This window comes from Hemitrygon akajei, chromosome 3 (genome assembly GCF_048418815.1).
Source record: "Hemitrygon akajei chromosome 3, sHemAka1.3, whole genome shotgun sequence".
Classification (NCBI taxonomy): domain Eukaryota; kingdom Metazoa; phylum Chordata; class Chondrichthyes; order Myliobatiformes; family Dasyatidae; genus Hemitrygon; species Hemitrygon akajei.
The window spans coordinates 49,707,746-49,724,906 of NC_133126.1; the positions used below are offsets into that span (position 1 = coordinate 49,707,746).

Below are 17,161 nucleotides of genomic sequence, written 5' to 3' on the forward strand. Positions count from 1 at the left end.
TGCGACATTACCTTTGCCACATGCCAATGTTAACTCCCTATTCAACTTGCACCCAATATCCATGCTACTGTTTGGGGGCCTGTAGACAACACCCATTAGGGTCTTTTTGCCCTTACTGTTCCTCAGTTCTATCCACACAGACTCTACTTCTCCTGATCCTATGTCCCCCCTTTAACCTCTGCTTTAAAAATACCCAGCGACTTGGCCTCCACAGCTGTCTCTGGCAGTCAGTTGTATAGATTCACCGGCTTTTGGGTGAAGAAATTCCTCCTCATCTCTGTTCTCAAGGAACATTCTAGACTTATCCACTATAGGAAACATCTTCTCCACATTCATTCTAGCTATGCCTTTCAATATCTGATAGGTCTCAATGAGATCCCCCTCATTCTTTTAAAGTCCAGCGAGTACAGGCACAGAGCCATCAAACCCTCCTCTCACATTAACCGTTTCATTCCTGGCATCATTCTCGAGCCCCTAACCTTAATCCTTTGCAATGCAGGCACATCCTTTCTTAGATAAGGGGCCCAAACTTGCACTCAATACACCAAAAGTAGTCTGATCAATGACTTACAAAGCCTCACAATTACATCCTTGCTTTTGTATTCTAGTCCTCTCAAAAAGATAGCTAATATTGCATTTTCTTTGCTTACCATTGACTCAACTTTGCAAGTTAACCTTTAGAGAATCCTTTCTTTCTTTCTTTTCAAATCTTTTTATTAATTTTTTTAAGAAAAACATAAGAAAAATATTAGTACAAAACATTTGAGAGTACATAATAGATTAATTAACAATCAAATATGTATTAATCAATACATAGAGTCTCTCAAACTCATAGTATAATGTAAAGGAATTAAGAAACCCCCCCCCCCCAAAAAAAGGCAACAACTAAAAAAAAAACTAAAAAAAAACTAACCAACATGGGCAATCGCATAATGTTAAATACATACAGCAGTGCCAATGACTCCCAACCTCCATCCACACAATTCAGGATAGTAACAATAAGGTTCAGGATCAGACCATTTAATTCATATGAAAATGTTGAATAAATGGTCTCCAAGTTTCCTCAAATTTAACTGAAGAATCAAAAACCACACTTCTAATTTTTTCTAAACTCAAACAGGAAATAGTTTGAGAAAACCACTGAAATACAGTTGGAGGGTTAATTTCTTTCCAATTCAGTAAAATAGATCTTCTAGCCATTAGTGTAACAAATGCAATCATTCGTTGGGATGAAGCGGATAAACGCTTATTATCTATCATTGGTAGACCAAAAATTGCGGTAAAAGGATGTGGTTGGAGATTAATATTTAAGACTCTTGAAATAATATTAAAAATATCTTTCCAATAGTTTTGTAAACAAGGACAAGACCAAAACATATGGGTCAACGAAGCAATATCAGAATGACATCTATCATAGGTTGGATTAACATAAGAATAAAATCGAACAAGTTTATCTTTAGACATGTGAGCTCTATGTACAACCTTAAATTGTATTAGGGCATGTTTAGCACAGATAGAGGATGAGTTTACCAATAATAAAATTTTTTCCCATTGCTCAGTAGATATAGGGCAATGCAATTCTTCCTGCCATTCCTTCTTAATTTTTTCTGATATATCTGGTTGTACATTCATAATCATATTATAAATGATAGCTACTAAGCCCTTTTGACAAGGATTAAGAGCTAAAATTCTTTCTGTAATGTCCAATGGACATTCTTTCGAAAAAGACTTTAGTTCATTATATAGAAAATTTCTAACTTGTAAATATCTAAAAAAATGGGTTTTAGATAAATTATATTTATTAGATAACTGTTCAAAGGACATAATGTTATCATCCAAAAACAGATCACGAAAACATGTTATACCTTTTGTTTTCCATAAAAGAAAAGCTTGATCTATAGATGATGGTCGGAAAAAGTAGTTAGATATTATAGGACTTGACAGCATAAACTTATTCAAACCAAAAAATTTACGAAATTGAAACCAGATTCGTAATGTATTCTTGACTATAGGATTAGTTATCTGTTTATTCGTTTTGAATAACGAAAAAGGAAGTGAAGATCCTAAGATTGAGATCAATGAGAAATTTTGCACAGATTTACATTCCAAATTTACCCATTGTGGGCCAGCAACTGTAGTCGATTCTTGTGTCCAAAATATCAAATACCGTATATTAACTGCCCAATAGTAAAATCTTAAATTTGGTAGAGCCAAGCCGCCCTCCTTCTTAGGCTTCTGTAAATATTTTTTACCTAGCCTAGGATTTTTGTTCTGCCACAAATACGAAGATATTTTAGAATCAACTATATCAAAAAAAGATTTAGGAATAAAAATTGGTAATGCTTGAAATAGATATAGAAATTTAGGTAGTATCATCATCTTAATGGCATTAATTCTACCTACCAAAGACAAAGATAGTGGGGACCACCTATTAGCAAGTTGCTTAATTTGATCTATTAAAGGCAAAAAATTAGTTTTAAATAAATCTTTATGTTTTTTAGCAATTTTAATACCTAAATAAGTAAAATAGTCTGTAACAATTCTATATGGTACCTGATTATAAATTGAAGTATGCATATTTAATGGAAAAAGTTCACTCTTATTAAAATTCAATTTATATCCAGAAAAATTACTAAATTGAGCAAGCAAAGAAGAAATAGCAGGAATAGATCTTTCAGGATCAGATATATATAATAACAAATCATCCGCATATAATGATACCTTATACATCGTCTCCCCACGGGTAATACCTAAAATATTGGGTGATTCACGAATAGCTATAGCCAAGGGTTCTAAAGCAATGTCAAATAATAAAGGGCTTAAAGGACAACCTTGCCTTGTGCCCCGAAATAACTGAAAAAAAGGGGATCTTTGATTATTGGTGAAGACCGAAGCTAAAGGTTTCTGATATATTAATTTAATCCATGATATAAATTTTGAACTAAAATTAAAATGTTGCCAAGTATTAAATAAATATGACCATTCGACTCTATCAAATGCTTTTTCGGCATCTAAGGAAATGACACATTCTGGGATTTTAGATGAAGAGGTATAAACAATATTAATTAATTTTCTAATGTTAAAAGATGAATAGCGATTTTTAATAAATCCAGTCTGATCCTCAGAAATAATCCGAGGCAATATATTTTCTAATCTAATAGCCAAAATTTTACTAAAAATCTTAAAATCCGTATTCAGCAAAGATATAGGCCGATAGGATGCACATTCAGTGGGGTCTTTATCTTTTTTAAGAATTAAGGAAATAGAAGCTTCATAAAAAGATTGTGGTAGTTTACCTATACTTAATGCATCTTTAAAAATTTTACAAAGCCAAGGAGAAAGTATAGAAGAAAAGGATTTAAAAAATTCTGCAGAAAAACCATCTGGACCCGAAGCTTTACCCGAGTTCATTGAGAAAATAGCCTTTTCTATTTCAGACTCCGTAATAGGTGTGTCCAAAAATACACTATCCTCAACAGTTACTTTTGGAATATTCAATTTCCTTAAAAATTCACTCATTATAGAAGAGTCCTTAGTACATTCTGATTGATATAAAGAATTATAAAAATCTTGGAAGGCTTTATTTGTCTCTTTATGATCAATCGTCAAAGTACCATCTTGTTTGCGAATCTTAGTAATTTGTCGCTTATCCGAAACAATTTTCAATTGGTTAGCTAGTAGTTTACCAGACTTATCTCCATATGTATAGAATTGAGCTTTCGATTTAATTAACTGACTTTCAATCGAGGAGGTTAATAATAAACTATGCTCCATTTGAAGTTCCACCCTTTCTTTATAAAGTTCTTTACTAGGGGTCAATGAGTAGATCTTGTCAATTGCCTTAATTTTATCAACTAATGTTAATATTTTAGAATTAGTTCGTTTCCTAACTCCGGCAGAATATGAAATAATCTGTCCACGAATATATGCCTTAAAAGTATCCCACAAAATTCCACTAGAGATGTCTGCTGTAGAATTTATTGAGAAAAACAAATCAATTTGCTGTTTAATAAAGTTAACAAAGTCAGAGTCCTGCAGTAAAACAGGATTAAACCTCCAACCTTTAGTACTAATATATGAATCCGTCACCTTAATAGATAACTTCAAAGGTGCATGATCAGATATAGCAATAGAGTCATACTTGCAATCCATAACATCTATAAGTAAATGCTGATCAATGAAAAAGTAATCAATTCTTGAGTAATTATGATGCACATGGGAAAAGTATGAGAACTCTTTGTCATTAGGGTGTAGAAAACGCCAAATTTCACAAATAGCTGAATCAATCATAAAAGAATTAATAAGAGAAGCCGATTTGTTCGGAAAAGTTTGAGTGGGCTTGGATCTATCCATCAAAGGGTTTAGACAACAATTAAAATCCCCGCCCATTATCAATCTATATTGATTCAGATTAGGAAAGGATGTAAATAAGCATTTAAAAAATTCAGGACAGTCAGTATTTGGAGCATAAACATTAACTAGAACAACTTTTTGATTAAAAAGTAAACCAGTAATAAGCAAAAATCTACCTTGCGGATCTGAAATTGTTTCATGATGTATAAAAGCAGTTGATGAGTCTATAAAAATAGAAACACCTCTCACTTTGGCTTGCGAATTTGAGTGATACTGTTGGCCCTTCCAAAACCTAAACAACCGCTGACTATCCACCTTCCTTACATGAGTCTCTTGTACAAAAATAACATTAGCATTCATTCTATGGAATACTTTGAATACTTTTTTCCGTTTGATCGGATGATTTAAACCATTAGTATTCCAAGAAACAAAGTTAATAGTCTTATCCATATTGACAATATATATTACAGTTAACATATAGGTTTGAAAGAAAAGTGAACTCATGAACCCGGAAGAGGGAAGTAAGTTCAAAGGGAAACCGGAAGTCACAGCACTGCAGCCATTTTTGTAGTTTCATATAAGCCCATGAAATAAAACTAAGCAAAAAGCAAGCGAAAAAAAGAAAAAAAAGAAAAATCCCCCTCCCACCACCCTCAAAACCCCAGGAAAAAAGCCAAAAAGAGGCAAGCGAGCGATCTAATACTAAAATTACCCCCTTGTCTCAAGACGGCAACTCAAACGTAACAAAGTTTAAAAAAAATACAAACAACCCACATTATAAAAAAGGGTTGATATAGCAAAAGTTAAAACATAAAATTAGTGTTATAAATGTATATAAACAAAAGGGTTAAAAAAAATTAAAACAATAAATGAAAGTTTAAAACTTTCAAACACATCAAAACAGTTATGACGCTCCAAACACTGGAGTCTGTCGGGAAGAAGAAACGCCATTTTATTTTTTCCCAATCTTAATATTCAAATGTTAAAAGTGTAAAAAAAAGCGTTTATCGATTTAAAAAAAAAGAAAAACAAAAAAGAAGAAAATAACCCTAATAGGTCATTTTCAACGCTAATAGATTAATAATATAAAAAAATATAAAGTCAGAATAAGCCCAGTAAAAAAAGAGAGCTTTAACCGTATGTAAGAAATACATGTAAACCGTATCAAAAAAAAACCCCAAACGTCAATCTATAACAGATCCAAATCTATAGGCTAAATTACATTGGTCAGCCCGATCAAATGTCATTGTTCCAGGAAACCTTGAGCATCCGCTGGCGATTTAAACAGCCGAAAAGATCCATCTTGAAGGGTGACTCTCAGGTGTGCTGGAAACAGCAACGCTTGCTTGTAGCCTTTCTAGTGAAAATTCGACATAACCGATCTAAAAGCCAGCCTAGCCCGTAATACCTCCGGGCTATAGTCCTCCAGAATGCGAAAATTGAAGTTTTGATAGGTTATCATGCCTTTTTTACGAGCCGCACGAATCAGACATTCTTTGATATGAGGATAATGGATTCTAAGGATTACGTGTCGTGGTTTCAGACTTGAATCTGCCTGAAATCTGGACACCCGAAGTGCCCGATCGATTATCGGGGGGTTATCCAGGACCTCTGCGCCCAGGACATCCACTAGAAATTTAGAGAAGAAAACGGTCAGATCACCGCTTTCAAATTTTTCCGGGATCCCAATTAACCGAAGATTTTGTCTTCGAGAATGATTTTCCAAATCAGTAATTTTAACTTTATAACGATCCATCTGTTGGAACGTCGAAGTTTGCTCTTCTTGTATTTTTTCGATTATACGATCCTTCTAACGAGCGGCTTCTTCAAGAACCAAAATGCTTGCTTTTTGTTTTTGTGATTCCAGTGAAAGGGTCAGGAACTTTTCTTCGAGTGATTTCAAACGTTTGTCATACTGTGAAAATCTTCCGAGTAATTTTTTCTCCAGATCTTCAAATTTAGCTTCTATAAACTTCACAACTACTTCTAAAGTTAACGGTTCTTTCGTCTGTTTCGGTTCTTTTGCTTTAGACATTTCAGCAAGTTGAGAATACCGTAGATTCCGGACTACAGAGCGCACCTGATTAAAAGCCGCTGGCTCTAATTTTAGAAATAAGATCAATTTTTTACTTGTAAAGGCCGCACCGGATTTTCGGCCGCAGGTGTCCCACGTTGTAATATGAGATATTTACACAGAAAGATATTACACGTGAGGATTTTTTAACTTTTAATTAAATCCATATGGTAACAAAAACAAATACATATTGCAAATGCTTTTTTTCGAACCGTGCCCGTAACGCGGCTACTTTTAAATAAACGTTGCGTATACTTCTTTACTGAACAACATTCCAATATCTCCTAACGACTGGTAAAAAATATATATACTGCAGCCTACCAGGAAAAGTTATTGATCGCCTTTAACTTAAAAGCAGCGTTTTCGCTCCGCCGCTCCCCCCCTCCTTTCCGTTTATCGCAAACGGCATTTTTCCCACAAGACGCGGCGAAACCGGGTGTGACGTCATAGCATCCCGCGATGTAATACCGAAAACAAATATAGTTAAAACTCTTCTAACTTTAACTAGAAAATGAATTACTAAGCGAAAATATTATAAACTAAATAACTGCCATAAGGCAGCACAATGCTTCGAGTGTTTTCCATGTTGATGAGGGTGAGTACAAATGACTGATTTACAATAATTTAATTGTGAAAGTGCGCTTGATTTATCGTACAATTTCATTGGACCTCTGTGAACTACTCATCAATTTTATTGGTCTACTGTTACGAGGCAAAATGTTTACGAGGCGGCATGAAAAAAAATAATGCATTAGCCGCTCCGTATTAAAGGCCGCAAAGTTCAAAGCTGTTCAAAATGTGGGAAAAAAGTAGCGGCTTAAAATCCGGAATCTACGGTAATTCAAATAGTTTAAAAAGAAAAATTCTATATGTTTAGACCCCTTTAGAATAAGTTTAAGGGGTGTTTGTAGGTTAAAAAAAACGTAAAAGGTTTGGAGCAAAGCCTAGATGCGGTTTACTCCATGAGCGCCATCTTGAGACTCCTAGAGAATCCTACCAAAGGATTCCCAAATCCCTTTGCAACTCTGATTTCTGAATATTCTCCCTGTTAGGAAAGCCTACATCTTTATTCCTTTGACAAGTGTATGACCAGACACTTCCCTACACTATATTCCATCTGCCACTTGTCCGTTCACCCAATCTGTCTCTCCTTCTGCGTTCATTGCTTCCTCGACACTAGCTTCCCCTTGAACTGTCTTTGTATTGTCCATGCACTTGGCCACAAACCCATTATTTCTGTCATCTAAATCAATGACATATAATGTTAAAAGAAGCGGTTCCAGTGCCAACCCCTGCTATATTTGTAACACTAGCACAGTATAATTGACATTTAACTTTGATCTGCTCATGGTGTAAACTGAAGTGGTCTGCAATATAACTGTATTCTTAGTTCTTACTTCAGTGTTGGATCTTTGCTTATGCTATAATTATGAATTTCTATTAATTTTTGTTGTTCGGTTTTGTGTAGCTTCTAAGAAGAGAATAAAACTATTGGTTAATTATTGTCACTTATTGTTTCTGTTTCACTTCATCTGTATGGAGTCCTAGATTACAGAGTGGAAATAGGCCCTTTGTCCCATTTCCTCCAAGTCAACTCTTCCCCGCATGCTGGTCCCATCTGCCCACGTTTGGCCCATAGCCCTATAAATCTCTCCTATCCATGCACTTGTCTAGTTGGCTTTTAACTGTTGCTAATGTGCCCACCTCTACCACTGTTTCTGGCAGCTCATTACAAGTAAGCTTCACCCTTTGAGTGAAGAAGCTTCCCCTGCTATTCCTTATAAATCTCTTGCTCTGATCTTAAAACTATGGCCTCTTGCTTTTTGCACCTCCACCCTGGGGTAAAGGCTATATACTGTCTAAGCCTTCACACTTTTATATACCTCTATCGAGTCACCCCTCAATATCTTGCGTTCCAAAAGATAAAATTCTAGTCTAAGCAACCACTCAGGCCCCCAAGTGTAGGTGAATATTGTAGTAAGTCTTTACTACATTCTTTCTTGTTTAATAGCAGGTCACCAGAACTGTTCACAACATTCCAAGTGAGATCTCAGTGACCGTTTGTATGACCTTTTGCAGCGTAATTTTTCTCATTCCTAAACTCAGTACCTTGCTTGATAAAGGCCAGCTTGCCAAGTGCATTTCTCACCACCCTATCAGCCTAAGGGCCTGTTTCTGGAGTACTTCACTCCTGGGTCCTCCTGTTCCATAACAATTCCCAAGATCCTATCATGGTTTGATCTCTCATTTATCAGGATTGAAAACCATTTGCCAGTCCTTGGCCCACTTACCTAGCAGATCAAGATCCCCCTGTAATTTGTGTATCTTTCTACACCCTTTTCAACAACAACTATTATAACTTCATCTGCTAACTTATTTTTGCTTGTACATCCACATCAAAGAATCCCAGCACCAACCCTTGAGGCACACCTCACGGGCCTGCAGTCTGAGAAGCAACCTCGGGCATCGTCCTTTGCTTCCTACCACTAGCCAATTATGAATCCAAATGGCAATGTCCTGCAGGAAACCATGCAATCTAACTTTCCAGACATCTGCTGTGAAGGATCTTTTCAAAGACCTTGCTAAAATCGAGGAGTAATTGATAAGCTCGTGGCCTAAGGTAGAAGGAGATGAGTTATACAGCTTTTGTTACATGCAGGTCAGCTCTTTGAGTGATTGTGCAGGAAGTTTGAAGTTAATATCTCATCTCCTTCTACCTTAGGCCACGAACTTATCAATCACCCCGATGAGTTATTAACTTCAAACTTTCTGCATAATCACTGAGTTGAACTGCATTTGCATGTAACGAGAGCTGTATAACTCATCTCCTTCTACCTGAGGCCACAAACTTATCAATCACCCATCTGTGGACACTTTCTGGAGGTCCAAGATCTGTATGCTCCATGACCGCTGGACTAAGTGTGTAAATGTAGGAGGGGACTGTGTTGAAAAATAAATGTGCTAGGTTTTCTAAAATTGACTCCTTCTACCTTAGGCCACAAACTTATCAATCACCCCTCGTAAATAATATTTACTGCCCTACCCTCACTACCTTATTGGTAACCTCCTCCAAGAGATTCGTCAGACATCACTCCCCGTGAACATAGCCACAATGACTGTACTGAATAAGACACCGTCCCTCTAAATGTTGGTAGGTTCTGCCCTTCAGATCCCATTCAGTAATTTACCACCACTGATGTCAGAATTGCCAGCCTGTAGTTTCCTGGTTTGTTTTTGCTACCTTTTTTAATCCGTGGTACCACATTAGCCACGCTCCAGTTCTCTGGAACCTCTCCTGTGGCAAGTGATGATGCAAAAATTCAAAGACCTCTGTAGTTTCTTCTCTGGCTTCCTTCAATGTCCGGAATGCACCAGGTCGGCCCTTGGGGATTTATCCACCTTATGCATTTTCTAAGGCCTCTAATACCTCTTCCCTGCTAATCTGTATATGCTCCAAGACATTATCACTCATTGCCTTCATTTCCTTAGCTTCCATCATTTTCTTCATTGTAAACTGACAGAAGAGGCGAAAACTTTGGAATTTTAAAGAAGGCTTGTTCTTTGTATTAGTGAATGTCATTTGTAATTTATATTGCCATTTTTGTTGAGCTTTTTGAAAATTATTAGATGGTAAAATGTGGTATTGCAAGAACACCAGAATGATATAAGGTGCCGTTACAGTCGCCATGCCTTTGTCTGCAAGAATATTTGATTCCTTGGAGATGCTCAGCAAGTAAAAGTTGCATTGCTAATTTGTGCAAAATTGGTGGCAAGATGTAACTCTGCTGTGATCACATAACCATTGCAGAATAGTGCTGAGAAGGTCCAACGTTAACTGCTCAGCAGTTTGTTTAACGTGACTTCCTTTATTGACATTACAAGAATATCAAAAACGCAGCCAAGTTTTAATAGCCAGGCATGCAGCAATTTTTAAAAAAAATCCTAATTAATGTTAATATTTCTTGAACTTATAATGCATTAAAATGCTAATAAAATATGCTAGGGCTACCTTTAGTTAATTTGACAACTACAGCCATTGCTGGGTCATTCTTCAGGTCAACTTCTACATTTACAATTTTAGTACTAACTCAAATCAAAACTTACCCTGCTGTTTTGTTGATGACGTCTTCAATACATCCACAAATTTACTGGATCAGAGCTACTTATTTCAAACCATTCTATGTCCTATTAAAGACTCTCGGCCCGAAATGTCATCTATTTATTCCCCACCATAGATGCTGCCTGATCTGCTGAGTTCCTCATGGGTTTTGTGCATGCTACTCCAGATTTCCAGCAACTGCAGTCTCTCTTTGTATAGGGCCCTGGAATATGTAATTTGAATCTGTTATCTGTTCTTCAAGTCAGAGTGTGAGTTTGCCACTGCAGGATTGAGGAGCACAGTTCTTTTAATTGAATGTTCGCTTGTGGTGCTTCTACATCAAATTTCAGGCCTCCAACACTTCTAGTTTCTCACATTTGCAAACAGCCTGTAGATGGTGCTATTTATAGCCATGCGTCTTGTGCAGCATCTTATACATTAAAATCCTGATTCTATCACTAATGCAATGAGGGCTACAATAATTTACTTTATTTCATTCCTTAGATTTGTATCAAAAATTCAAGGTTACCCTTTTTTTAACTTAAAAAATTATAATTTCTATTCCATTATAAATGTCTTGATTCTTTTTAATATAGTCAACAACCCGGACTTTAAGGCTGGTGTGATGGCATTGGCTAATCTCTTGCAAATCCAACGCCATGATGACTACCTAGTAATGTTGAAGGTAAGCACAATTAGCTTCATTAGTGAACTTTAAAGAAGTCGCATCGACTTTTGGGGTGCCGGGACAACGTAGCGGTTTGTGCGACTCTGTTACAACTCGGGGCATCGGAGATGGGAGTTCAATTCTGGCATCTTCTGTAATGAGTTTCTGTGCATCTGCCCTGGGGCAGATATTGTATCTCTAAAACAAGATTGGCTGAAGAAAGATTTTTGTGACGATATATATAATATTAACCAAGCACACTTTATAGTAAATCTACATTCCATTTAAACAAAACTGCAAATGGCAGTTAGAAAATTGAAGCAGAATATACAGGAATCATAAAGCAAGTGAGTAGAGAGAAAATGTAGATTAGTGTTGGTGTGGAGCCTTTTGGTGAGCTTAAAGAGAAGCAAGGTGTGGAAGGGATAGCAAAGCAAACAGCACTTATTTTGAAAGTATAGGGTTAAAATTCTGCTGACTTTGTAAATCAAAATAAAACGTAAGAGATGGTCTGCAAGTTAGATATCTTCTGTGGAGAATCAAAGTGAGTTATTGGTTCAGGTTGATTACAAAGGAAATAGGTAACAGATTTAGGAAATGCTACTTGCAATTTATACCCTGCTTTTGGTGGTGAGGCAGTTAAAAGCCTGAGTTGGTCGGGAAATCAAAATTAAAAGAGCCTTGTAGTTCTGGAACAGCTTGCCATGATAGGGAGAGACCAGCATCTGAGAGACTGGAAAATAAGCATGAGAATTGTAGAGCAAACACGAGGAAATCTGCAGATGCTGGAAATTCAAACAACACACACAAACAGATGGGTCTCGGCCCGAAACGTCGACAGTGCTTCTCCTTATAGATGCTGCCTGGCCTGTTGTGTTCCACCAGCATTTTGTGTGTGTTGTATGAGAATTGTAAAATTGATTTGTTGAAAGAAATGGGTTATTGCTAAAAAGTGAACTAGTTCAGCAAGCAGGTGCTTGGGAGAATCGATTTTGATGAGAGCTAGGAGAAGAGTAGATGGAGTCCTGATGAAGGGTCTCGTTTTGAAACGTCGACTGTTCCATAGGTGAATTCCTCCAGCATTTTGTGTGTGTTAACTCGATGCATTCAAGTTTAGAGACTGAAAGATGGGAAGCCAGCCAGGCTTTAAATAGCCATGTCTAGTGGATGATGATTTTAGTATGAAAATAGATTGGCTAATTTCATCAACAATATCGTACAATTTGCAAAAATTCTATGTTGACCTAAGATTATTTTTTTTGCTGAGGCAGTGGTGATTTTGGTAGATAGCAAAAGGGATTTGTGGTGGGACCAAAGGCAGTGGTATGTCAACCAGTTTAGAAATGGTAGAGTTGTGTGTCCCCAAGTGTGTTTAGAAACCAATTGAGGGAAGTAGCAACAAGTCTTACATGATCAGAATGGGAAAGTGATGCATAAAAGATTCCCTGGGTTTGACCAGGTGAATAATGCTTTATTTCCAATATAGTTCAGAAATAAATCATTTAATTCTTTTTCTACAAAGCATTTTACAAAATTAATCAGTATACTAGTTTTAAAAATTTATTGACTTTTACTTAATTGAATGAAATGAGTTGTCACAATAACTACTTAAAGTTTATTTTATAGTTGTAGAAATACAGCTTGTGTCTCAATTTGGCATACAGATCGATCTTCAATTATTTTGATTTCAGGCAATTCGTATTTTGGTACAAGAAAGATTAAGTCCAGAAGCCATTGCAAAAGCAAACCGTATAAAGGAGGTAAGAAGTGTTTTCAAAATAAATTAAGATTTTTTATTTTGCTTAAGTGTGAGAATGGGTCATCTTTGGGCTTTTGATCCTAACTTATTTAAGAAACAATCTCACATAGTTTTAGCATGGAGAAAGAATATAACATAGCTGTAGCATGATAATCTGTCCATCTTTCAATTATTATAGGCGCACTTTATATAGTTTGTATATAATTAATATGGTCAACCTGTTGTACTACAATTGTTCATTTTAACTATTACCTTTCAAACTAAGTGAAGTGATTTCTAAAATGCATTATAATTTTGATTGGCTTCATAACTTTGCTGCAGATATATTAGATTATTTGATTAGAACATTTATGGAGCCAAATTGTTGGCGATGGTAGTCCACATTTAAATTGCTAGTTTTAACATATTTATTTTATGCTTAATACATGCAGTAGTCATTAGTACTTTAAAACTTTTTTTAATAGCAGTAATTAAAGGGGTAATGTGGGCTCTGGCTCTGGTTGGTGTCTGTGTGGAATCAGCTGCCACAGAAAGTGGTTGAGGCAGCTACAATAACAACTTTCAAAGAACTTTACATTTTTTTAGAACTTTGATCATTAATTTCAAGGTAAGGAAAAGGATAGGTCTGGTTCTTGGGTTGAGTTTCTAAATTGGAGAAAGGGCGATTTTGATGGTATCGGAAAGGATCTGGCAGGTGTGGATTGGGACAGATCAAGACGTACAAAAACATTGGATGAACTCAGCAGGTCAGGCAGCATCCGTTGAAAGGAGCAGTCAACGTTTCGGGTCGAGACCCTTCGTCAGAACTAAAGAAGGAGGGGACGGGCCCTATAAAGAAGGTTGGGGGAGGGTGGAAAACCAATCAGAGGAAAGATCAAGGGGTGGGGGAGGTGAAGAAGGAATGAAGGGGAAAGCACTATGGCTAGTAGAAGAAGGCAGAGTCATGAGAGGTAAGTCCCACCTGGCACTTATCCCTGCAAGTGTAAGTGCTGCACCTGTCCCTACACCTCATCTCTTACCACCATTCAGGGCCCCAAACAGTCCTTCCAGGTGATTCAACACTTCACTTGTGAGTCTGTTGGGGTCATCTATTGCATCCGGTGCTCCCGGTGCAGCCTCCTCTACATCGGCAAGACCCGACGCAGATTGGGGGACCGCTGCATCGAGCACCTATGCTCCGTCCACCAAAACAGACAGGATCTCCCGGTTGCCACTCACTTCAACTCTCCTTCACATTCCCATTCGGATATTTCCATACATGGCCTCCTCTACTGCCATCATGAGGCCAAACTTCAGTTGGAGGAACAACATCTCATATACTGTCCGGGTAGTCTCCAGCCCCTTGGTATGAACATCGAATTCTCCAACTTCTGGTAATTCCCTCCCTGTCCCTTCCCCCATCCCACCTTCACTCTGTCTCCTCTTCTAGCTGCCTATCGCCTCTCATGACTCTGCCGCCTTCTACTACCCATAGTGCTTTCCCCTTAGATTCCTCCTTCACCCCTCCTGCCTATCCCCTCCCTGCTTCCCCTCCCCCACCCCTTGATCTTTCCTCTGATTGGTTTTCCACCCTCCCCCCCCCCACCTACTTTATAGGGCCCCTGCCCCCTCCTCCTTTAGTCCTGACGAAGGGTCTCGACCCGAAACGTTTACTGCTTCTTTCAACGGATGCTGCCCAACCTGCTGAGTTCATCCAGTTTTTTTGTACATCTTGATTTGACCACAGCATCTGCAGTGTACTTTGTTTGTTGTTTGGATTGGGACAGGTTGTTTTCTGCCAAGATGTACTATGTAAGTAGGAGCCTTCAAAAGGGCAATATTGAGAGTGAAGAGGTTGTGTGTTCCTGTGAGAGAAACAGATAAGAATAACAACTTCAGCAACCCTTGGTTTTCGACAGATAATTGAGACCCTGGTTAAGAGAATGGAGGTGAATAGGAGGCATAGGTAGGTAGGGGCAAATAAAGTACTTGAGTGTATAAGAAATGCAAGAGAACCCTTTAAGGAGAAAACCAAGAGGGCTACAAAAAAAGGCACGAGGTTGCTCTAGTGGACAATGGACAAGGTGACAGAGAATCCCAGGGACTTCTACAGGTAAATAAAGAACAAAAAAAAATAATAAACTGGTCCTCTGGAAGATTAGAATAATAATCTGTGAGTTGAGTTGGAAGAGGTGGGGGGATGTAAAATTTTTTTTTTGCATCTGTATTTACATGGGAGATGGTTGCAGAGTCTATAGAAATGAAGCAAAGCAGTAACAAGATCATGGACCCTATCCAGGTTACAGAGGAGGAGGTGTGTGTTGTCTAGAGGCAGATTTGGGTGAATAAATTCTCAGGGCCTGATGAACTGTTCCTGTGGGAGACTAGTGCAGAAATTGTAGGGATCCTAGCAGAGATATTTAAAACATGTTCAGCCATGGGTGAGGCAACAGAGGATTGGAAGATAGCTAATGTTGTTCCATTATTTAAGAAAGGCTCTAAAAATAAACCAGGAAGTTATAGGCCAGAGAGCTATCAATAGTGAGAAAGTTATTGGAAGATATCCTGAAGGATTGGATATATGAGTATATGGATAAACAGGGACGATTGGGGATAGTCAACATAGCATGTGTGTGGTAGGCAATAACTAACCAAACTTGGAGATTTTCAATTAAGTTACGTGGAAAGTTGAAGGCCAGGCAGTGGATGTTGTCTACATGCATTTTAGCAAGACCTTTGACAAAGTCCTTCTTGGGATGTTGGTCAAGAACATTCAGTTGCTTGGCATTCAAGATGAGGTAAATAATTGGGTTAGACCTTGGCTTTGCAGGAGAGGCCAGAGAACAGTAGTAGATGATTGCCTGTCTGACTGAAGGCTTGTGACTAGTGGTGTGCTGCAGGGATTAATGCCAGGTCTGTTGTTGTTTGTCATAAGAGTATAAACATAGGAGCAGAATTAGGCCATTCATCCCATCGAGTCTGCTCCGTCATTCCATTATGGCTGATTCCAGACCCCACTCAACCCCTTACACCTGCTTCTCGCCATATCCTTTGATGCCCTGACCAATCAGGAAACTATCAATTACTGCCTTAAATATACCCACAGACTTGGCCTCCACCTCAGTCTGTGGCAGAGCATTCCATAGATTCACTACTCTCTGGCTAAAAAAAAAATCCTCCTTGCCTCTGTTCTAAAAGGTCGCCCCTCAATTTTGAGGCTGTGCCCTCTAGTTGTGGAAACAGCCACTTCACATCCATCCTATCTAGTCCTTTCAACATTTGATAGGTTTCAATGAGAGTTCCCCCCGGATTCTTCTAAATTTCAGTAAGTACAGGCCCAAAGCTGCCAAATGCCCCTCATACGTAAACCCCTTTTATTCCTGAAATCATCCTCAAAAACCTCCTCTGCTGTCTCTCCAATAACAACACATCCTTTCTGAGATATGGGGCCCAGAACTGTTGACTATACTCCATGTATGGCCTGACTAGTGTCTTATAAAGCCTCAGTATTATCTCCTTGCTTTTATATTCTATTCCCCTTGAATTAAAATGTCAACATTGCATGTGCCTTCTTTACCACAGACTTAACCTGTAAATTAACATTCTGGGAGTCTTGCTCAAGGATTCCTAAGTCCCTCTGCACCTCTGATGCTTGAACCTTCTCCCCATTTAGATAATAGTCTGCACTATTAAACCTTTTGCCAAAATACATTATCGTACATTTTCCAATACTATTCCATCAGCCACTTTTTGCCCCTCCTTTCAATTTGTCTAAGTCCTGCTGCAATCGCATTGCTTCCTCAGAACCACCTACACCTCCATCTAAATTTGTATCATCCACAAACTACCACAAAGCCATCAACTCCATCATCCAAATCATTGACAAAATGTGAGAAGTAGCGGTCCCAATGCTGACACCCAAGGAACACCACTAGTTGCTGGCAAACAATGAGAAAAGGCCCCCTTTATCCCCTCTTGCTACCTCCTGCCTGTCAGATATTCCTCAATTGATGCTAGTATCTTTCTTGTAAATGCATCTACTGTATGTCAACGGTTTGGATGGTAATGTAATTGGGATCAACAAATTTGCAGATGTCACCAACATTGGGGGTGTAGTAGATAGCAAGGAAGACTCTTATCAAAGCTTGCAGTGGGATCTGTTCCAACTGGAAAAATGGGCTGAACGATGGCAGATAGAATTTAATGCAAATGTGAGGTGTTGCTCTTTGG

General features: G+C 38.0%; 1 protein-coding gene across 1 annotated transcript in view; it reads left to right on the forward strand.

Annotated features, from left to right (window-relative positions):
• Window positions 1-17,161, forward strand: part of rtraf (RNA transcription, translation and transport factor) — a 50,245-nt gene that overhangs the window by 22,114 nt on the left and 10,970 nt on the right. The window contains exons 5-6 of the mRNA XM_073039837.1: window positions 11,123-11,211; window positions 12,885-12,953. Coding sequence (XP_072895938.1) covers window positions 11,123-11,211; window positions 12,885-12,953 — 158 coding nt within the window. The remainder of the gene's footprint in view (window positions 1-11,122; window positions 11,212-12,884; window positions 12,954-17,161) is intronic.